General features: G+C 43.2%; 2 protein-coding genes across 8 annotated transcripts in view; one reads left to right on the plus strand and one right to left on the minus strand.

Annotated features, from left to right (window-relative positions):
- IFT140 (intraflagellar transport 140) overlaps positions 1 to 3,435 on the minus strand; it is an 84,067-nt gene extending 80,632 nt beyond the window's left edge. Inside the window, exon 1 of the mRNA XM_005493167.4 lies at positions 3,259 to 3,435. The gene's annotated coding sequence lies outside the window, so the exon portion shown is untranslated. The remainder of the gene's footprint in view (positions 1 to 3,258) is intronic.
- A 4,363-nt stretch (positions 3,436 to 7,798) lies between these two features.
- CRAMP1 (cramped chromatin regulator homolog 1) overlaps positions 7,799 to 23,267 on the plus strand; it is a 49,539-nt gene continuing 34,070 nt past the window's right edge. For 3 of the 7 annotated variants that reach the window (XR_012582977.1, XM_074553326.1, XM_074553330.1), the window contains exons 1-4: positions 9,759 to 9,910; positions 10,405 to 10,754; positions 19,695 to 19,888; positions 21,332 to 21,485. Coding sequence is in view for 6 of the 7 variants with exons in the window: in XM_074553326.1 (XP_074409427.1) it covers positions 9,870 to 9,910; positions 10,405 to 10,754; positions 19,695 to 19,888; positions 21,332 to 21,485 (739 nt within the window). In the remaining variant the exon portion in view is untranslated. Of the gene's footprint in view, positions 8,197 to 9,758; positions 9,953 to 10,404; positions 10,755 to 19,694; positions 19,889 to 21,331; positions 21,486 to 23,267 lie in introns of those variants that run through there. The other 4 variants (XM_074553328.1, XM_074553327.1, XM_074553331.1 and 1 more) reach the window with 4 other exon arrangements.

The following is a 23,267-nucleotide window of genomic DNA, read 5'->3' on the forward strand; positions in this document are numbered from 1 at the left end:
CATCTTGATTTCATGTATTTTAAAAGTTTTCTTACATCTCCAGTACTGTTCCAGAATTCTGTGCCCATACTACTACTTTACTCCTTATTTTATCTGTTTCATTTTCCTCTAAGAGAGGAAGGATTTAGTCCATATTTGACTATAAGCTTTAGATGGGCTCAAAATTTTAAATAATAAAGAATTTCACTTCAGATTAAAACAAAAATGTAAGATGCCTAAATGAAAACAAAGCTACATTTCATATAAAATAACAGTTTTATCAAGCCATACAGCTGTAATATCTTCTCTATAGACACCATTTTCTACTTTTAGTTGTTCCTTGCATCTGTAGTTATTAATATTACTTATTATTATTCAGATATTTCAGTTCCCTTCAATGACAGAAATAAGTTTATCAAGCTTCCAAATTGCATCTCTTGCTCAATTCAATAATTTAACTTTTGGAATTAACAGACAGCAAGAAAAAATTTTCAACCAAAACTGTGTAAATTTAAAATGGCAGACTGGCACTTACTAAAACAAGACTCAGTGATACTGTTGGGTAAATTATGGACAACCCCAAATATAAAATACTCCTCAACATCACAGTAACTACACAGAGTTGTGCAGCAGACTGCTACACACAAATAAATAAATGGCTTACATAAGTGGATTACTCAGTGGTGTAAATGAACCAACATTCATTTTCTTGCTGTGATCTTGGGAATTCATTACTCACATGATTACTGCTAGTTCATGTATTTAAACTGTAGCTTTGACAGCTGCCTCTTCAAAAAAGTCCTCAAAAAATAAAAAGAAAACCAAGTAACATCACCTCTACAAACTATCCAGCATGTTCTATTTTTTCAAAGTTTCAAAAAAAAAATTCTGAAAAAGTTAACCATTTTGTATTTTAGAATAGAACATAAACAAGCTCCCACACTTGATCTCAAAGATCAAATTAGATACATCTGACAGACACTTTTGAAACAGCCCACAGGCAATTCTTAAAAATGGTTAGACCTCATGGAATCTCAGCATGGTTTGGAAGGGACCTTAAGCTCATCCAGTTCCAACCCCTGCCATGGGCAGAGACTCCTCACACTATCCCAGGCTGCTCCAAATCCTGTCCAACCTGGCCTTGGACACTTCAGGGATCTGAGGGCAGCCACAGCTTCTCTGGGCACCCTGTGCCAGGGCCTCAGCACCCTCACAATAAAACTTTTCTTCTCACAATAAAACAACTTCTGCCAGTTTAAACCATTAGTCCTTCATCCTGTCAGTACACGCCCTGGAAAGAAGTCTGTATCCATCTTTCTTACGAGATCCCATAAAGTTCTTTTTAAGACAACTTCCTTGTCCAGCCATCCAGAAGCCACCCTGACAGTCACTCTCGCACCGCCTGAGCAGGGACCAAGGCAGCTACACCTCCACAGTCAAACCAGCTTTCCTTACCAGCCCAACCATAGGTTTCTCATAGCAGTCTCAGATGTCTGGATCATTAAAATAATTTCATTTTGGTGCAATAACAAAATTACAGCTCAAGCTGGTAATTCCAAGGAGGAATGTCAAACAAAGGATCCCCCGGGGTTTTACACCCTTTCAGTTTAAGGGCAGGGAAGGTCTGGGGGGTGTCAGCTGCTGCTGAGTGCCTCTGAGTGTCCCTGGCTGGGCCACAGGTCCCCATTGGTGTTATGCAGTCAGCAGTTCACAGCCTCTTGCTCTGGCCACCCAAAGCTCAACCTGCGGCTTGCACTGCAACTGCACCCTACAGACAACATTGCACTACAGACAACATTAACGACTGCAAATGACAGCAGCGAGCCAGAACACAGGCACATATTTCACAAAATAACATCAACGATCAGGAAAAAAATATATATGCTATTCTGTCTTTGGGGACAGTGCTTAAAAAGCTGCTTTTATGTTCTGTCACAGTGTTATTGTGGTAAATAGGTATGATTCGTGCTGATAAAAATTGAAACAGTAATCAATATTGATGCAGTAATTAATATTTGAGAATAATAAAACAGTTAATAGTTAAAAGTTGTAATGCCAAAGAAGAGATGGAAAAGAGGGGCTCCACCCACCCCCCCATCCCAGCAGATGTTCTCAAGGACCACAGGAAAGAAGCTGAAGATACAGTTGCTAAAAATGACCAAGAACCTGGTTAGGTCCAAGAAAATGCTAATTATAAAGGACTTATTGCCTTGATATGTAGATGCAGTGATACGTTAGTCTTGGCTTACATTGTACTGGCTTGGTGCGCATGTGTAACCCAAAGGTGAATTAAAGGACAACGAAGAAGACTACAGGGCCTTCATCAGTGACGACCCCCAAAGACTTGTGCAACCACCAAACCGAGTGGTAGGTAGTGCATGCGTGGTAAAAGTGGTAATGAAGGCGGAGACAGAAAAGTGACGAACCGAAAATAAGAGGAGATAGAATTGACACTTGGCATATAAGAAGTGACTTTTACTTGGCAAGCTTGTACGTGAAGTGGCAAGGGTCAAGAACCCTGCCCTCCGTACCCCGCAGTTGTTTTTGCTTATGCGCTATTATTTGAACAAAATTATCCCTTATTTATATATTTTCTAAACTATTCAATTAAAATTGTTGCTACCTTAAATATTGTTTGGGTTTTTTTTGATGAGATAATTGGGCAAACATAACATTATCATCACATTTCATCGAGGTTGACAGCAACTTGGTTTGCTGTACCTGTGGAGCTGTGGACTCATCAGCCCCCCAGTCACCACACAAATGGTGAAAGGGGTCTCTGTCCAAGTTGCCTTAACAAGATTCTCTGGCAAGACTCCCAAAGCAAAGGTCTTTCCTTTATCTTCTACCTATAAGAAATGCTGGTTTTAAAATTTAAAATTGTTTAAAAGAGCCAGCGCCAGGAAAAAAAAAAAAAAAAGATAATACAAAACTGCTCTGTGCTACAAAAAGATGGTTAATGACTATGTACAATCTTCTCTAACCAGTAAAACAGACGCAGCAAAAACCCGGTTGAATCCCGCACCCGCACAGAGGGAGAAGGGGTGGGGAACCTGTGCCAGGCAGAGCCAAGGCTGAAGCTGCCGTGGGCAGCTCCTGGAGTGACCGAACCCTGCGCGCGTTCCCCGTCCGGGCCATGATCGCCACTCGCCGGCACAGAACAAGGGGCTCCACAAACTCCACGGCTCCGAGAAGACAAACACGCGGGCCGCGCCACCACATTCTCGCCCGCGGGTGGATTCGGCCGCCCCCGCCGCCAGCAGCTCAAGCGCCCCTTACCTCCGGCTGACCGCGATCAACCCCTCTGTCGCGGGCCGGGCCCAGATACAACCATGAAGAGCCGGCCGACACGCCGCGGGCTGCTGCGCGTAGAGCCCGCCGCAGGCCGCACTCGCTCCGCGATGCTTTGCGTTACCCCGACAACGAGGAGAGTCGGGAGCGGAAACAGCCGAATGGAGCCGAGGAGTGACGGGAACGGCCGAAGCCATCCGGCGGCACACGAAGAGTGGCGGAAAGTGACGAGCACAGCGGGTTCGGCGGCCGTCCCGCTGCGCTGTCCCCGACAGTCTCAGAGGCGTCTTCAGGGTTTGGTGGCCTGGCCTGTGAGGAGTATTTTCTAGCGCAGGTGATGGACTGTGCCGCCGTCATGAGAATCGAGATCCTTCCCCAAACCCTCCCGATCCCCAACTATCAAGCTATCAAGCACCTGCTGTGACGGAGTCTGACCCAGCTGAACCTCCGTGATATAGAAACGCATGTCGTAACCATATTTAAGTGTACCGCCCGGAGCTCAGCGGCTCTTTCAGAGTTTTGGGGGGAAAAGCTTTTAACTTAACGACTATGTCTTTCAAGTAACATCTAAATGAAGACAACCCGTAAAGCCCTCCTACCACCCCACACCCCTCAGCACCACCATGCCAGGTATAGCCCAGCTCCATGCCCGGCTCCTGCCCCCATCGGGCCTGCAGCCAGCCCCAAGAGCCAGGCTTGCCTAACTCCTTCAAAAGGGTTGAAAAAATTCAAGACCAAATCCTCACAGCACTGTTCTACCCATAGTTATTTGTAATTCCTCTGAAGTCACAACACTTCTGTGCAAGCTGATGAAAAGCAGCCACACCTGGTACAGCTACAACAAGCAGCTCCTGTATATTTCCAGGTTGACTGGCCATGTGTAATGTGTCATTTATGTGGTGTTTATAAGTTTCCTTTCCCAAATATGCAGGGACTCTTGTGAAGGAAAAAAAACCCAAACACAACAACAACAACAACACAAAAAAAAACCACCCCACAAAATACACAAAAAAAACCCCCTCTGATTTGGTAGCAAGTAGAAAAAAAGTACACAGTGAGAGACACACAGCACATTGAAACACCCTGTGTATCTGTAGAATTATGGGCAGCATTCAGGTAGAGAGGCAAAACACTGGCTTTAGACCTTGTTACACGTCAGCAACTCCCATAGACCAGAGCAGCAGAACTGACAAAGTCCTGTTTCCTGGAGTTTTGTATCTTCTCTCTCTACAAGGCATCAGCTCTAACAATCATTTATGGCATCTCTTCGTGGTGGATTCCTTGAACATGCAATAGCCCAGTTGGCTCACTCAAATGCCAATCCCCGAGTCAGAAATTCATCCATTGCCTCTGCCCAGCCAATTGTTCTCACTGTAGCCTTGAGTTCACCAGATTAGAGGTTGAGGATTTGAGCAGACCACGTGCAGATGCCTTGTTGTCTTAGATAACCAAGTTGTTGTGGAAACTACTGCAACTACATGATACACTCAAGTCAAAAACATACAGCCAGCTGAAACTTCAAAAAGTCATCTAGTCTATCATCCCTTTATGGGCTGGAATAAAAATAGTCTAAACAACCCACTTGAGTCTCTGTTCAAGTGAACACTTTGCAGCTCTCAGAATTGGCTGGTTTCAATGTTGCACAATATTTTTCCCAATAACTAAATTACATATTCCTACTTGTGCAGGCTTAGCTGGGAATGAAGTTTTCCTGCCCTTCAATATTCAACAGAGAAGCCCTGTTTCTGTGATAAATAGACAAGTAAATGTGGACTCCTCGCATCTTAACATCTTCCCTTCTACTCATAAATTCACCTAACCACAGAATGGTTTGGGTTGAAAGAGGCTTTAAAAATAATTTAGTTCCAAGTCCCTGGTATCATAAAAGACACAGCTCCAAATCCCTTAAGTCCCAGGACTGGCTGCAGTAGTGAAGTTGCGCACAGCCCATTTCCTCCCTTCCCCTAAGGGCTTGACCTCACACCCCAAGAAGAAAACAAAGTTGCATGACTGGGTGCTTCCTTATTCTGTAAGCAATACGGGATTACCAATAGCAGTCTGTCCTTCCATTTAAATCCTCTTACATGCACGGGAAAAAACTGCTTTAGCAACTCAAAGATCATCCATTATTGTCTGCCAGAATAAACAATTTCAGAGCCTTTTAAGAATAAATAAATTATTAATGAAATCTGCTAGCTTCTAAGTAATCTAAAAGCAAAATACAGAACATTCACTATATTGGTGACTTTTACACCTAGGATCTTTGGAAAAAGTACTTCCATGTTGTAATTTGCAATGATCATGCACATTAGATTCAAAATTTTAAAAATCAACAAATGTAAAGTATTAACTTTGTCTTTCTGCTGAACAGTTCTGCATTGCTTGCTCTATTTTCTAGTAAAAATGCAATTTTTTATTCATACTTTAAAATACACAGGAGGTGGGATAAATCCAAGTTAATGTTCTTGCCTGGCCTAGAAAACCATGACAACAAACACTGGAAGATTATTTGCATTTTGTAGCTGTGCAGGTCTGTAAAACCAGAATTGTGAGGAAGGGCCATCATCAAAACTGAACAAATGGAAGCTCAAGTGTCTTTTGGCATCTCACCCTACCCCTGCCTCTCAGCTCTTGTCCAACTCCTTCCCAGTCAGCTTTTCTCTCACAAACATTTAGACACATGAGCAATTTCACCCCTTAACAGTCCACTGGAGGCAATGAGGCCATTCAAGCAGGGAAAGTTATTTACATACAGAGAATGGAAACTTTCATCTGGAGAGCTGAACATAACTGCACATCTCTCTGCAAAGCACTGTGGAAATACATGGCAGTGGAGATGCAGAATCCATTTCCTAACAGTATTGTTGAATTTGGTTGTGGCCAAGGAGAAAAAATAAACTATATGATCTTGTGCAAGATTATAACAAAATTGGGAAATATTTTCTTTTAAAAACCCCAAACAACTAAGATGTAGATTTAAACACAAAGCTCGGCACTGGAGACAAGCCTTTTTTAACAAATTCCATTTAGAGTAGTCCACTTGGTTACTCACAAATACACTTTACAGCATATTTAGAGGTAATAACACAGTGCTCAAGACATATTACCTTTCTACCATCATAGATAATTACTTGCAACATACTCCAAGGGAGCCCAATTTTCCAGAATTTGGACGCCACCATGAGGTTTGCCTACTTACGACTTTATTCCTAAGCTTACAAAGATTTTCCTTGGAAGAGGACTAAGGCACCCTTTCCTGCTAGGAAAATTATAAAGATTCAAAAAAGAGGATGATCTAATGTTCTTTCCACAAACATGTTATTAAGGGAAAAGTATCTCGTGCAGTATCAGTTATAAGATATTTTTAAATTATCCTGCTTAGCTGCTAACGTGAATTCACCACAATGAAGTATCAGTCCACATCAAGGAGCACCCACTGCGAAAAGAAGAACGCCCAGCAGCAAATGCAGCCCATGAACGTCCCAGCTGCCCCAGGGAGAGCGGCCCCTCGGCTTTCCTGGGGGTCCCGGCAAAGGGAGCGAGTCAGCGGTGTGAAAAACGCCAGTCACTTGTTTTTAAAATTTTAAAACTTTAATAGTAATAAAATGGTTATAAAATTAGTAACACAATTAGAGTAATAACAATTGGGACAAATTGAATTAAGACAATATGAGACAATAAAAACAAAGAGTTACGGACGTCCGGGTACCTTTTTCTGGGCATCACGAGCCCAAAAAAAGGCACCCGTTAACAAAGGATTAACCCTTAAGAACGATAGGCCGTTGCATATTCATACACTTCATACATGATGCATAAATTCTATTGAAACACAGGATTCTGTCTGGTCAGTGTCAGCTTCTCCCTTCTAATCCTAACAGCGCCTCCAAGCCGGGAAGAAGTTTGTTTCTTCTGATGAGAAGGCAATAAATTCCCTTTCTCTGAAAGATCTAGGTGTCCTGTGTCTGCTGTCTCGCTGCAAGCCCTTTCTGTTAAACAAAGCATCTTACATAGCATCGTTCCTATTTTGGCAATTTTTATAACCTAAAACTATATTTAACACAGTACTTAAGAAAATTAATACAGCATTATTTTCTAACACAACACATATAATATTCATTTTAATATTTGCGAAAAGCCAATCATAAAATACATGCATTTTTCACAAGCGTTACGGGCGCGGGTCCGGCGTCAGCGGGCAGCGAGCCCCGGCTCCGCGGGCCTGCGGAGAGCCCCGGGCGCAGCTGCAGCGCCCCCGCGCGGCGGCCGCAAGCACTGCGCCGCACGCGAACTACCCGCTCCCTGGGCAATGGACCTGGGCCCGCTCTAAAGGGCTCGGCTAGATGGCTCTCCATTGGCTTTTCTTTCAGCCAATCAGCGGCCAGATCTCGGGGTTCGATCCACGCCTAGCCCACACGCGCCACCGCCTCTTCCTCCGCGCGGAGCTTTCGTCACGCGCCCCGCGCCGCGCTTTGTTTGGCTCGCGCTGGGGCTGTGGCCCCGCCCCCGCCTCGCTCCCGCTCGCCCCCGGCCAATGGGGCGCGTCGCTTGGGGGGCGGGGAGCGCCGGCGCTCTCAGCTGGGCCCGCGCGCCGCGGCCCCGCCCCCGGCCCGGGCAGGGTGAGGAGGAACCGGAACCGCCGCAGCCACAGCCCGGCCCGAGCCCAGCGCGGTCCCGAGCCCGGCGGCGCTGGGACCGCGGCTGGGTTTCGGAGTAGCCCAGGGAAGAGGTCGGCCCCACTGCCACGAACGGGGCTGCCGCCGCCAGCAAAACTGGGAGGGCCGCTGGGCTCCGCGCCGGCCGCCTCCGGAGCTGGCGGGTGTGGGCGCAGCTCGGAGGTGCCTGGAGCTGTGGGTGCCGGAGTAGCCGAGGCAGCCGCCGGCGGAGGAGCCGGAGCGCGGAGGCTGCGTGACGGCATTGATGCGGCAGGTGAGGCAGGGGCGGGGGATGGAACCTGCGGGGCGGCACGCACCCGGCCCTGGGGAGACCGGCCCGGCCCCGCTTGGCCCCTCCGGGCCGGCCGCGCTTGGGGAACGCGGCTCTGCGGCGCTTACGGGAGGCAGCGGAGGGACGGCCACGAGGGTGTAGGCGACTAAAGCAGCTAGGCTGAAGAAATTTTCAGTTTAGGAGAAAAAGGGAAAGGAGGAAGAAGGTGAAAACGAAAGGAGAAAGCAGCTATAACGGGGAAACTGCCCGGCTTAGGCAGAATGCTGGAAGGAGCCAGCAGCTGAGAAGTGGGGCAGATCCTGGGGTGTGCTAGTCGGGTCCTGTAAGGAGCTGTCCCCAAGGAGTGTGGCTTCGTTTCCCCTCTCCTAATTGTTGGGGGCCAGTGGGTGGGTGCATCGTTTAATTTGCAGTAATAAAACCAAGCTTGAAATTATTTAAGCCTTGTTTATGCAAAGTTTTTGAGCACAAGCTGTCAGAATAAATATTTCTGTCCTCAAAATAATTAGAAATGCTAAGGTTTGGTGAGTGAAGAACCAGTCTGTAACTAAGGACCTGTCGGGTGACTAAATAACCAAATTTCAGTGTGAGCTTGGATCCACAGTTCAGAACAGTTTATTGGGCGTTTTCAAGGAGCGAAACATTGCCCAACACAGTTCTGGACGGATTCAGTGTTTTAGCTGAAAATTAGACGGAAAAATATAATTTTAATAGTAGGAATACATCTCTTAAGCAGTAACTTGATGAATTTGTATGCCATATCATGTTGATGCATTTTCGTTAATTTGAACCTTGTTATCCTGGCGTCGGCCTAATCTGTAGAGATTCCAGTGTTTGTCATATTCAGAATTTCCACCTCTTGTTGGATATCTTTTCTTGTTTGTTATCTTTTAGAGGGAAATTGGATGGTGGCTCCTGCCATAGTGTCAAGGTAGCTGCATCCCAAGTGCTCCTTGGTTCAAACTGGTTCTTTCTTGGAAGTTGACTTCTTTTAGATACGCTGTCAGTAATATTTTTACACTCTTTAGGAAAAACTAAAGCAGTTGCTGGGTTTTAACAGATAATGTGATTTAATGCCTTAAGCTTGTGTCCATATCTGACATTTTGTTCCAAGTATTTGAAAAAAGCCTTCAGAGTTGGGAGGATTTGTGAAGTCAGCACAAGAAGTAGTCATCCCAGCAACTGGTCGCAATGTCAGGTCTGAAAGTTGACAGATGCCTTTGAAAGCCCAGGGATGCTCCCTTGGCACAAGGCTTCAGGGCTGCCCTGCTTGGCCAGAGTCTCTGCATGGTCAGGAGCAACGAGGCAAGGGTGTGCAACCGCTGTAGGTGCATCTGAAGTTTATTGACTTCCAAATTGAAAAAAAAAAAAATTTAAAAAAGGAGAAAAAATGGGGTGGTATTAATTCTCTCCCAGCAGAGGCGGCAGGCAGGGGTGCTGGCCTGGGGAGCCAGTCCCTGGCCGTTCCCGGTGACAGAACAGACCCGGCCCACGGTGCTGCCGTCGGCGGGGGCGGCGGGGTCGGGGCGGCCCGGCGGAAAGGAGCGCGGGGAGGTGCGGGGTGGGGGCGGAGGGGAGCGGGAACCTCGGGAGCCTCGGCCAGTCCCAGCCCCAGACACACACACAGAGGAGGAGAAGCCGCCGCCGCATCCAGGAGCATGGATCCCCCCCCCGCGGCGGGCCGGGCTGCGGCTCCGCGGTGAGGAGAGAGGAGAGCCCTGGGCCCGGGAGCCGCGGAGGGGTGCGATGGGATGGGGTGCGATGGGATGGGATGGGGGAGCAGCACTCCCCGCTCTGCTCTGCTCCGCTCCGCTCCGCCGGCCCAGCGGCTACCGCTCCTCCGGCGCTGGCGAGCGCTGCCACACGCCCGAGTTTGGCCGGGCGATTTCTCGGCCAAAGGCGGCCCGGAGCCCTCCGGGACAGAGACGGGGGGCCACCGGGGGCCCCTGGCTGCCGTTTGGGCCGGTTTGGGAGGGGTTGTGGCGGGGCTTTCCCCCTCCCACCTCGGCACAGGTTGTTGGGTCGGGACAGCAAACGAAGGGGGATTTAGTAACAAACAACGGCGGCCATGTTGAGAGGAATTTCTGCAGCTAAACTTCTCCCCTCTCAGCCCAGGGGTTTCTCTGCCTCCCCGGGGGGCTCCCTGGGCTGACTGTGTTTCCCCCCCTCTTTTCTCCCTCTCCTCCCCTGCAGGATGACAGTGAAACTGGGAGAGAGCAGCGGGGAGGAAGGGGTGAAAAAGCTGGGCAAGAGAGCAGGAGGAGATGAGGAGTCCCTGGAAGAAGAAGGGGCAGGAGGAGGAGGAGAGGCAGCTCCAGGCAGCAGCAGCACAAAGAAAGAAGAGAAGATCATTAACAGCAACACTACCAGCAGCTCCCCACCGAACCCCAGCTTGTCACCGGCCCCTGCCTCTCTCCAGCCCTCCCAGAGCCAGGACCAGCATCATTTTCTCAGGTCCAGTGTCAGACCTCAGAGCAAGAGACTGAAGAAGGATTCCCAGGCATCCTCCTCGGTAGGCAGCAGCACTGCCGGGAAAGGCAAAGGTACTGTGTTTTGACACCCTAAAAACATGCAGGGAAGGGGGATGGCAAAGAGGGGAGGCACCTGTGGGGCTGTGGGATGTCATTCTCTTTCTGTAGATGCCATCTTTTGTTTGGTTTTGGGAAGATGTTTTGGTGCTTGTTTCTCATGGCTGAAATCTTCTTTGTGTCCCAAGGCTTCAGCTTCTCTGCTGCCCACTGTCCTCTGCACTTCCAGAAATGGGGGGTCTGGATATTTATGTGGAGGAGGGAAAAATTCTACATTATTGAAGCAAATCTTTAATGTCTTTATTTCATCTCTCTTGAGTTTTGGGAAATTCCTCTATTTTTATTAGTGCAGAGTCTAGCTAGCTGTGTAATTAAGTGGCTGCACTCTGAATTCTGTTCTTGGATAGTAACAAAATATTCACTGGGCTAGTTAACATAGGGAAAAAAATCCCACCCACAAGACATTGGTGGTTTCCCCCAGTTATTTCTATTATCCAAATAATTATTTTGGAAACAGCAATGAAATACACATATTGGCATATTTGTTTCTAAGGTATTGGGAGTCCTGTTTCACAACTGTTTGAGCATCTATGTGATTTGAGTTTTTATTAAGATTGGTTTGTATACATCTGAAGGTCTGCAGGTACAGACATACATACACCTGCTTTTCCACTTAGCATTGGAGACAAGAATTTGACTTTTTTTTTGGTGCTGTTTCTAACTTGAATAGCTGGAAGACAGCAGGGATATTTAAATATTTTGGTGCTATTGTGTGTGCTCAGCAGTGACTGATGACATCTCAGCACTGCAGTTGAGCTGTACTTGAGCCTAATTTTGGATATCATGTGCTAAAGAACTCAAGTGTTATTTTCTGTTAATTTTTGAGAAAAACAGCACTCAAAGATTGCATCAACATTTAAAATAATGAAATTTACTGTTGTCTGCTAAATTGAAGTATAATTCCATGTTGCATAAATTTGTCTTGGAGGTTACCTCACTCTTGTCCATCTCAGGGGTGTGCACATGCTGGGCATTAAGGAAGCATTACAGTTATGATCGTTTTGTGTTGCAGTAAAAAAGCAGTGCAAATTGGGATAGTTTAGTTATTGTTATATCAGAAAAAGGTTCTTGAACTCAGTTGCTTGACACTTGGTATAATTGACTAAAGTATTTCTAAATACCTTAGTAAGTCCTCTTTAATCTCTTGAATGTTAAATGAAAGCTCTCTGTGGTAGTAGAGGACAGAACAGAAAGGCCTACGTGATTTTTCTTCCAGTTGCATGAAACCAAATAAACAAACAAATGGAATACCCAGGAGTGTTTAGCTATGTCTATGTATAATTAATTCCAGGATTGTAAATAGTATTGGATGTGAGGAGGTGTTTCTTTGAAATATGTCTTGTCTGTGATTCACAAGTTGAATATGTCCATTTGAAATTATTCCATTGATTTGGAAGTCCATACATGTGTGAACAAGTACGTGTGTTTGTGTAAGTGTATATTCGTGTTTGTACATGAACATTTATTTCCAATTCCAGAGCAGCAGAATGATTTTAAACTAAGAATATCCAGACAATAGGAAAAGAAATTTCATTCACTTTTGCAATTCAGATTCCAAAACAAACATAAGAAAATTACATACAGAGCAGAAAATATTAATTCAGTAGTCATGGATAGTGCTTGCAATCACTGTACTATGTTGTCAGGTTTGGGAGAGCAACTTAAATTCATCAGGAGTGACTGTGCTAGAACTATGACTGTGCTTTCACTTTTTCAATTTTAAGACCAGCCACAGCTCTGCCTTGCCAGATTTGGTGTGAATGTGTACAATTGATTGGATTTTCTGATATGGTGGAGATTATAATTGTTAGATTTTGGAGAACAGAGCCATGTAGCGGGATCCTTTCTAATTTGAGCTCTTTATGTTCACAGATGCCTAATGAGAGGTTTTCCAGGCTTGTCTAAATTCTCCCTAGTGGAATGCCTTGTGATCAGAATTCATAGTGCTCTGTGTTCCGAGCGAAGTGTCTCACAGAACCAGCTTCTGCTAGGGAATGAACGGAAAGGTGGAGATGACTAATAAAGATTGGACTTAAATCCTTTCCTTTAGCTGTCCCACTAACTTTCTTTATGTCAAAGTCAAGGTGATGGCTGCACAAGTAACTCTGACAGTGGCCAACTGGAGTCACCAGACCACGCCTATGCTTGATCCAGTGAAACCAGCAACTTGTTTTTGTCATAGGCATTCAGTAATGCTGTGTAATCCTTAACATTTTTTTGAAGTGATTCTACTTCTAGAACCTCTGTATTCTGAAAGGAAGACTCTCACTTGCCAATTTTTAAGGAGTGTGATCAATGCACTTACTTTCTTTCAAATTGTGGTTACTCAGCAAGGGATGGTTTGTCTCCAGAAAAGTTTTGAAAATAATATTTTTGTTTCTGTGTGTTGCAAATTCCTTTTTACTTTTGACATTCATGCTTTTAGGGTCCTTAATTGTAGCAGACAAATTATTGATAAACTTGGCTGTAAACTGTGAAAAGAGTGTGCCCACTCAGCAGCTGCTGACTTTTCAACTTTATCTTACTGTGGTTCTGGGAAGTTTGCTCATAATAATTCCCAAGTTCTGCCTCGTGGAGTGTGTAAACATGCTGCTAATAGTCAGATTGCCCTGATGTACTCTTTAATTGCACCTTTGAATCCTGCCTCTTGCCTTTTGTGTACTGAGGCGCACTTTTGAGTTTAGGGCAAAAATTACATAGGAAGTAGTACAGTAAAATACGGTTTGGAAACTATTTCACTTCAGGAGCCAATCCATTTGGAATTGTGGGAAGGTTTATCAAATTTTCTGCACAAATATCTGAATCTCTGCCTTTTTTTTTTAGAATTATCATACTCTGTTCATCATCTTTTAATTGTATTTTCAAGGTTGTAGTCTACACCTCAACTGATGGATGACTTTTAAAGCATGAAGGTTTGAAAGGAAGTCTTTAAGTAACTTGCATGAAAGCATAGCAGAAACTTGAAGGACTAGTGGTGTCAAGACAGTTCATTGGGGGAGTTCCTATGCAGAGAGGTCTGTTGAGGCAGGAGATGCAGACCAAGTTGAGGTTGCTGAAAAAGAGGCATTTTTGGGAATTTGCTTCTCAAACACCAGGATGCCAGATGGTTGCTGAGCACAGGTGTTGAGGTGTGTTTTGAGGCTTTGGTCCATGAAGCCAGGGTGGATGGACTATGTATGTGTGTGTGTGTGCTGCGACCGTGTTGGCAAAAGGCATATCAGAATACATGGCCACAATGTGCTGTAGATGCAGCTTGACTAGAACTAGAGTAGAGTATTGCCATTTTCGTGTTTTTATCCATTTTCTGAATGCAGAATGAAGTCAGGAGGACTAGCCTAATGGTGATGAGCTGAAGCTTGAACATGTCTTTCATGCTGTTCTGGATTTATTCCTAAAATGTATAGAATGTCTCAAACAAGCATTTGTGTTAGTTTTGAGGTAATAATCAGTTCTTTTTTGAAAAAGGACTTATTCAGCTGAAAGCTTAGTCGAATTAAAGTGTTCCATCTTTTGGCATGGTATAGAACTTGCTAAAAAGCAGTCTGGTTTGTTTCAGCATGCCAGAGTTTTATATTTGGTAGCATGTGGGTTAAATCAACTACTGTCTTCTGTAGAGAGGATGTAGATACCAAAAAACCTGATGTATGTGCTTACAGTGTGTTCTATTGTAACTTCCCGAGTTCATATGTTGCAGAATATATTGTAACCATCATTTGAGATGTTACTCCTCCAGCATTATTTCACTGAGACATGAACCAAGTTTAAAACCTACTGGCACAGTCCATTGTTCTGAAATTCTCCTTAATTTTGTCCCTCTCACTTGCACTTAGTACCTCTTCCTTCTATCCTGCCCTGACATGATTCATTCTTTGCCATCCCATTTACACAGTTCCCCCTCTCTCCCTTTTGAAGTGGCTCAGGACCAGGACTCCTCAGTATCTCATCCCATGCCACCAGAGGAGGATTTTCTCTCTGTGTGCAGTCGGTACTGAGCTCTGACAGATGCCTGCCTGCAAGGCTGCACAGCCACGGTGTTAAGTGGAACTGTATATTGAGCGTTATGGGTGTTTTCTTCAGGAAGAGCAAGAGAACAGTGATTTACAGGAGATGGAGGAGTGACCAAATGTATAATAAACCATGGGGGGTTTTTTATAGCTCTTCTGGGTTAGCTCAGATTGTGCTGCCTTTGATGCATTGTATGTATATATATCAGATCCTGTCCGGAGAGAGAAGCAGGCCTTCGGTATAGGCTTGTTAGAAGGCTCAGGTTGACAATTGACACTCTGTATGCTTTTAACACATTCAGGTATCTCTAATTTTCTAACTATTAGCAGTTAGGAGAAGACAGGTTGCCATTGTCTGTGTGGGACAGTTACGAGTTGAGCCTGAGATTAGCTGAGTTGGTTAGAGCATGGGATTGAGAATGCCATGGTCACAGGTTCAGCTCCTGTACAGGCCATTCATGTAAGAGTTGGACTCCATAATCCTTGTGGGTCCCTTCCAGCTCAGAATATTCTGAGTCTGTGTTTCAAACTCTGGATGTTAATTCACAACAAGAACACTTTATGGCATAACTCTGCCATAAGACATAAGCTGTTCTAGACTCGCCCTTCGCAGGTGTCCATGCTGTGTCCTGTGGAGTCAGGGTGGAAACTTCCTTTCCAGTTACAAAGTTAGCAAAGTGAAGCTTGACTTGTGGGGAACTTGTCTGTTACAGGTTGACATTTGCATCCCACCCTTTGGGGAGTGAGTTAGTCCTTGCATTTGGTATTTGAACTGTAGCAGGCAAGAGTGTGAGTGCCCCATCTTGTTTATAGAGATATTCCCAAATGAATGCTCCACCTACAGTGACTGGTGTCTCCTGGAGAAGTTAAGATGGTGTGAGCTAAGCCTATAATCCAGCCTGTATGTTGGGATGCAAGGGTGTATATAGTGAGAATTTACTCTGGGGATTCCAGCTTCTGTGTGTGTGCAATCTGTCACAGAAGATACGAATCAGCTGGCCTGTAAGAGCTGTCAGTGGAAGACTGAAAGGCAAATTCTGAGATGCTACCTAGAAGGAAGAAGTTGTGGCAGTAGTCAGTATGAGATCCTAATACTATCAGTGGCTGTTATTATAAACATGTATTCCATTGTTTGTCATTTTCATATCAGATTCTGAAACTGCAGTTTTTAAATGTCTTTATATAAATTTTTGCAAGTGTTTATGTTTTGCTTTGAACTACAGAGACCGCTTTTTCCATGGGAATGTAGTTTGATATGGCAGTATGCCAGTCTTAGATAAGTGATGTTCTAATAATGGGACGTATAGATGGGTAGAGAACACTGGACAAAAGGAAGGAATAAGTTTCTCTGGAGCACTGGTGTTCTGACCCATGATTTTGTTGGGCATTGCAATTCAAATAGTGAGTACAAAAACCTGGTGTCTTTGCAAACTGTGTTGAAGGCTGAGGGAATTTGCTGGCAGTCATATCCAAATGATGGCCTTGTACCTTGTACCCAAGTGCTGGTGCTCTGGTATACCTGGAGCAAAGGGAAGGAGTTGTTACATCTGTAATGATGTGGATGTTTGGGGCACTGGCTGGGAGATGAAAGATGAGTAGGCAGTGGGAGAATGTCCAGCTTGTCTTGTCTATAAATGATTTCACATTGAACAAACACCTCAGCAGGTTGTTAAGAGTGAGTCCCCTCCTTCTCCCCAGCATTCTGAAGCAGTAATGGTATAGCTGGCCTCAGGGGATCTCCTTGTTTTAATGCATTGATGAAGTTTTAAATCATCCATTATTGGAAATTAATAATAGAATCGTCAGTTTTTAGTGACGGGATGAAAGCTCATTAGCTGTTCTGTATGTTACAAGAATTGCATACAGTAAGATTGAAGTAATGAATTTAAGGGGGGTAATTGATTAATGTATGACTGGTCTTGTTTTTGCCTTTTATCCTGAACTGGTCTATAGTTATTTTTTTTAGAATATAGTACATTCCATTGCCATACCAAGATTCAGTATACTCTAAGGTGTATTGGGATAACCTCATGATCAATATTAGCATGCACAGCAGTAAGTAAGTTTATGCCAAGGAATGATAGAGCAAATGCCTCTGTTCCTGAAACCATTGAATGACACGTAAGAGCTCTGTAGAGGTGACAGGATATTCAGGTTTTTAAATCTTCGTATACAATACTCTGAACAATTGTCTGGATGGTCATTTATAAGAGTTTAAAACAAAAAAGATTCTGATAAAATTCCCAGGACTACTGTTTGTCTTGTGGAATAGTAAGTGTGCATAAAAGAACAAATGATCAATTATGAGCTACGTGTCCTTTGTAGAAGTTGAATTCATGGAGTCCTCAGCATGTTCATTAGAACTCTTCAGTCCATCTTTTACCTACCACTAAAATATAAATGAACATAAACTGAACTTTAAATTCTAATGAGAGCATAAAATCTTCACAGACTCTTTAGCTTCTTATGCTTTTTAATTAGGAAAACTTTGTGTACCGAGTGTACTGAACAATCTTTAGAAAATCCTTGATAAGTTCTGTTCTTCAAGCAACTTACTTAGGATTTTATTTACTTGAGTAAGTATTAAAAAAAAAGAAAAAAAAAGTATTAAAAAAAAAGAAAAACTCCCCCAGAAACTCCAGACAAAAACCAACTGCCCAGCACACAAATGAAACCCCCAAATCCTGCATTTGTTCTTCCTCTGAAGGATTTCTCAGTAGTTACGGATCTGTGATAAGAAAAGTAACTCTGGACAGAAATCCTGTACTTGCCTTCTGATAAAGGACATCTTCTGTGCTGGGGGCTGGTAGCAACAGGAGATGGGAGATTGAGTTTGGGGACTGATTTGTTTGTCTTTCCCCTTCTTGAGCAAAGATTTGTATTTCATTACTGTGCAAATTATGATACTCCAATCTCACATTTGCAGAATGAGGAAGTGTCAGTTCTGTCTGTGTTGGGTTTCTTCTCAGCCATCTGTAAAAGTGATCAGTTTTTTTCTTGTGGTTTCCTTTTTTTAAAGGATTTACCTCCAGAGTGCCAGAATTAAATGGCTTAAGTTTCCATTATTTTATTAGTGGCTGAAGACTTTAGGAAGTAAAGAAGCTGTTTATTTGAGAAGCTGTTTATAAATGCATTTTCTTTTGTATGTCTAATGGTTTTTCATGTTTTGCCTTGTATGCTTCCCTGTGGTAGACAGTAATTTTTTCAAAAGAGGCAAATAGTCATCCCTAGAAATAAAAGAAACATTAACTCCAAAATAGTCACAATATCATATTTTATATCAAGTAAATATTTATTGTATGCATGAAAAAAATGTACTTTTACGCATCCTGTTCTCTTCCAGGTTTGAAATCAAAATATTCTCCATTACTTGTGCAAACCACCTTCTCTAGGATTTGGAGAAAATATTATTTTGTTGCCCAAAGGAATTACTTTCAAATTGCAACTGACTTGTTAAGATTTACATACAAGTCTTAAAATCTCTAAAGCATGGTGGGCCTGTAAAAGCTGATTCTTCTGATACTTTTAAAAAAATACTGTTAGAATTGTGAAAGTGGGATCTCTGGATTCTTGAATAAGATATTGATGTATGTATGTATATAAACAGTGGCTTTGTCAGGTAAAAAAACCTGCTTCATGAAGTTGAGAAAAGATAATTGAACTTTTTAAGCCTAAATATGAAAGAGAGAATTATGTTGATATATATAAAAGTTAGGGAAACCAATTGGGACCACTGTACTGTACAAACGGGGTGCATAAACAAATAAGCTAAGGCAAGCAATTATATCATGAGGTAAAACCCAAAATGTAAAGGCCAATAACTGGAGAAAAGGAAAGTGTAAGGAGCATTCTTTATAAATAAGCAATGAATGTTTATTGTTAAAAGACTTCTGCTTTATTAAGTACATGTCTGCATCGATAAGGACAGTCAAATCCTAAATAATTTTTTAAAATAAAATAATAAGATAATTTATTTTGGAAATATAAGTTACTGGGAATGTTTATATTCTTACAGAAAAAAAAAAGAGTGCATTTTGGGGAGTTTACCTTAGTTTCTGGATTAGCACTCTGATATATAGTGTCAAACTAGGCATGGTGTTTTGTTTATAGATTTTCCATCCCGTTTTCTTTCCAGGTCCCTACTTGAGTAAACAGCAAATTCTCTTAGTTTTATCCAGCATTATTCTCATTTCTTTATACCTCTTTTTCCATGTTCTTTGGATGCTTATAACTGACGAAGGGACAATCAAGATTACACCTCTGTGCCTTTTTCTGAAAGCCACAGCGGGATTTGGGAAAGGAGAATGGGTTGAGACTTGCTGTCCTCTGGACAGCTGAAGTTTTACTAGATGGGCCATGTCAAAGGTGGTGCCCTGAGGATCATACACTGTGGATCAGATTGTGGAAATGCTGATCTCTCATTGTGTGGTGAACTGAAGTCCACATCTCTCAATCCTTCCCTTTCCGCAGTTATTCCGGAGGCAGCAGGATCAAACCAAAGACAAGGATGTCACCGTTCTGCCTATTTTCCTCATGGACATCACTTTGCTCCATTGGTCAGCTCCCTGCTCAGCACTGCCCAGGAGGTCCCCCTGCCTGCAGGGCACTGACTGCAGAGCTCAGCAGCATATAAGCATCAGCAAGGGTTTCCTGGTAGAGGCTGCTGTGGTACATTCCTGCTTATCTGTGTTACTTCTGGAAATAAAAAAATAAGCCATTGAAATCTTCCCCTCGTTTTTTGTGCTTTGAGATTTTATTCCTGTAAAATGAACCTTGTTATTTGCCTATTGTATATGAAGTGAAAAAGGAGAAAATTCTGAGTTACTCCCTTACCTCTATCCATGAATCCTCTTGTTGGTTTAATATTCACTCTGATCATGGTTTTTTACAGCAGCAGATAATGGAGGGGCTGCACCTTGTGGCACATCAGGAATTCCTCCCAGCAATCCTGCTGGGAATTCCAAGTCAGCAGCAAGGAACCTGGGTTCCTCGACAGGAGAGAAGGAAGAAGGGAAGAAAGTCCGACGGCAGTGGGAGTCATGGAGCACGGAGGACAAGAATACTTTCTTTGAGGGACTGTATGAGGTACATGTAGAAGAAAATAACAGACATAGATGGCTTTGGTTAGAGTCTGGATATTCCTAAAGAGGGTTGATTAGGGTGAGATTGGCAGGAGCAGAAGGCCACTTACATATGAGCATTTATAGGGCCATACATGGGGCTGTAAAACAACTGTCAGAGCTACATGTCAAAAGTGTCAAGTTTCTTGGGTTTTTTTTCTTTAAATGCACAGGAAAGATTTCTGAGTTTTATTAATAAATGCTTATAGTAAGTTCAGTTGTTATTTAATTATGGTTCTGTTTCAAATGAAAAGTAATTAAATTATGTCCCTGTCTGAACTTTCAAAAGCAGCACACTTGCTCTGTTATAATACCAAACAAGAAAAGTTGCTCTGTTCTAAAGAGAATTGTTTTTAGTCTTTGGCCCTGAAGAGGCTAGAGCCAGTTCAGTCCTTGGGCCGAGAGACAAGAAGTTATATCATCCTATCTTCTGTCTCTTATGTTTTATGTGGTGGATCCCTGCTCGTCCTGTTCCTGTGATGATTTCAACAGCTTATCTGTTTTGAAACTACATGGCAAATGTAAAAAAAGCAGTGATGGGGAGTTTTCTTTGCACATGTGCGTCTTTTAGAATTTTTTTTTTCATCATAGGTATGGTATCACATGCATATGTTTTGTGGACAAAAGGAACACTTAAACAGTGTTTTCCTTTTTTTTAAACTCCTCTGAATTGCAGTAGTATTCCTTGGAAGCAAGTAATTTTTAAGCCATTTCACTGATTTTTTTTGAATAGTGAACTAAATTTTTAAAAAAATTGTTTTAAGGTGGATCCAAGACTCAGTTTGTTCAGTCCCTCCTATCATTCATTTTGTGGCACTGCCTTTCAGAAAAGATTTTCATAATTTGTGTTGAAATCAGTTCCAGCCTTTTCCGAATACAAAAATTTTGTGGTAGCAGGAGTTAATGTGTATAAAATCGAGTCTTTTGAAACTCAAACTTTTTACTCCTAGTAATAGTAACATGAAATGTACTGTAAATAAAACTGCAGATGGTAAAATATAGTATGTTTTTCATTTACTCTAGTCAGAAGTGGTGGGGGAAGTGCAGAGGAAAGTAAAGAATGCTCAGGGAGAAAATCAATGTTTTCAGTCCTGCTACTTAACACATTTGTCAGTAAAGTTGGGTGATTTTTTCAATTTGGTAGCAACTTACTGTTTTTATTTTGAAACAGCTAAAGAAATTGGAAAGTAATTAATTTGGTATCCATATTGCATTTTATATAAAACAAAGGAAGCCAGTGTCATTCATTCTTTCACAGTTGAGATCTGGTCCCCAAAAATTTTGTTTATGACCATTGAAGTCCAGTTTTGCATAAAGAACCCCAAAGCCCCTCACATTGTTTGACTTGACTTACAGCAAGATCCAAGTTTGGATTTGAGTATTTCTATTTGATTTATTCTTTCTTCAGCATGGGAAGGATTTTGAAGCTATCCAGAACAACATTGCCCTGAAATACAAGAAGAAAGGCAAACCAGCAAGCATGGTGAAGAACAAGGAGCAGGTCCGGCACTTCTACTACCGCACCTGGCACAAGATCTCCAAGTACATTGACTTTGACAATGGTTAGTATGCACCAAAATGGGCTTGGTGCAAGGGTTGCAGTCCTGCCTTTTAGAGGTGAGGAAATAAATACTGAGGAGAACAGGGAGTTCACAGTGTCTCACCTCTTGTTTTTGTTAGCATGGCCCTATCAAGGTTCATGTTTTGTGAAAAATGCTTTCCAAAGCCTGGTGTTTATATCACTACTGTTCTGTGAATTCACCCCACCATAGTAAATGCAGATCCTTCTGTTAATACTGGGGGGAAAACCAGGTTCAAGGAAATGTTTTTGTATTGTCAGGAACACACCTTCAGGAACTGCCTAGTCATTAATCAGGCATGGCTCCATCAAGCACACTGACCCAGCACCACTTTGCAATTCTTGGGGGAAGGTAGAAACAAATCACAGTCCAATACAAATGTAAATGATGGCATATTTGCTCCCACTTTAAAGAAGTTTGAAATTGTACCATGGGTTCAATAACTTATGATTCCCAGTGCCATATTCCCCTTCCCATTCTTTTCCCTCCTTCTGCAAGTGGTTTAATGAAAACGAAATTAGGAAGTCAGATAAACTGCTGGTGGTGTTTTATAACAGTAACATTTTAATTTAAAATGGATTTTTCTCAAATCCATACTACTTAGGAATGGGCAGAGAGGATTCAGCTTAGTCTGTGGGTGGCCTAATCTGAATAACAGGTTAAAGAAATGTATTTCAGAGTGACCAGATTTTAGTAAGATTGAGTTGTTCTGACTTCAGAGTGTCAAAAAATGTAATTTCTCCCATTAGCATGTAATTAAGTAATAGTCTCCAGAGTTTTCTGGTCATTCTGATGGTCTATTCTAAGATGCATAAATTTGTGATGGTTGAATTTTTTGGTCTTTGAATAACTCCTGAATATCAGCAAAATTTTGGATAGTAAATTCATCTGTAGTCTGTGGCCAGAGCCTCTCAAGTTAAAAATAACTCTTCAGGGAGAAATGGATGTGGAAAGAAGTTAAAGGAATGCAAAGCTAGTGTGAAATACAATCTCTTTATCACAGAATCAACTAGGATGGAAAAGACCTTGGAGATCATCAACTCCAACCTATGACCACCTTGTCAAGTAGACCATGGCACCAAGTGCCACATCCAGTCTTTTCTTAAACACTTCAGAGACAGTGACCCCACCACCTCCCTGGGCAGCCCATTCCAATGCTCAGTCATCCTTTCTGTGAAGAACTTCTTAATTTCTGTCCTAGAGCTCCTCTGATGCGGGTTAAGGCTGTGTCCTCTCATTCTGTGGCTCAGTGTGTTAGAGAAGAGATTGACCCCCACCTGGCTGCACCCTCCTTTCAGGGAGTTGTGGAAAATGATGAGGTCTCCCCTGAGCCTCCTTTTCTCCAGGCTAAACAACCCAACTACCTCAGCCACTCTGGAACACAGGACTTGTGTTCCAGACCCTTCACCAGCTTCGTTGCCCTTCTCTGACCACATTTGAGCATTTCAACATCCTTCCTAAATTGGGGGGGCCCAGAACTGGACACAACACTCAAGGTGTGGCCCAACCAGTGCTGAGTACAAGGGAAGAATCACTGCCCTTGTCCTGCTGGCCACAGCATTCCTGATCCAGGCCAGGAGGCATTTGCCTTCTTGGGCACACTGCTGGCTCATGTTCAGTCAGCTGTCAGTCAGCACCCCCAGGTCCCTTTCTGCTTGGCCATTATCCAGCCACTCTGTCCCCAGCCCGTAGTGCTGCAGGGAGTTTTGGCCAAAGTGCAGGACCCAGCACTTGGTCTTGCTAAACCTCACTAAAAATTAAAAA

Source organism: Zonotrichia albicollis, chromosome 16 (assembly GCF_047830755.1).
Source record: "Zonotrichia albicollis isolate bZonAlb1 chromosome 16, bZonAlb1.hap1, whole genome shotgun sequence".
Classification (NCBI taxonomy): domain Eukaryota; kingdom Metazoa; phylum Chordata; class Aves; order Passeriformes; family Passerellidae; genus Zonotrichia; species Zonotrichia albicollis.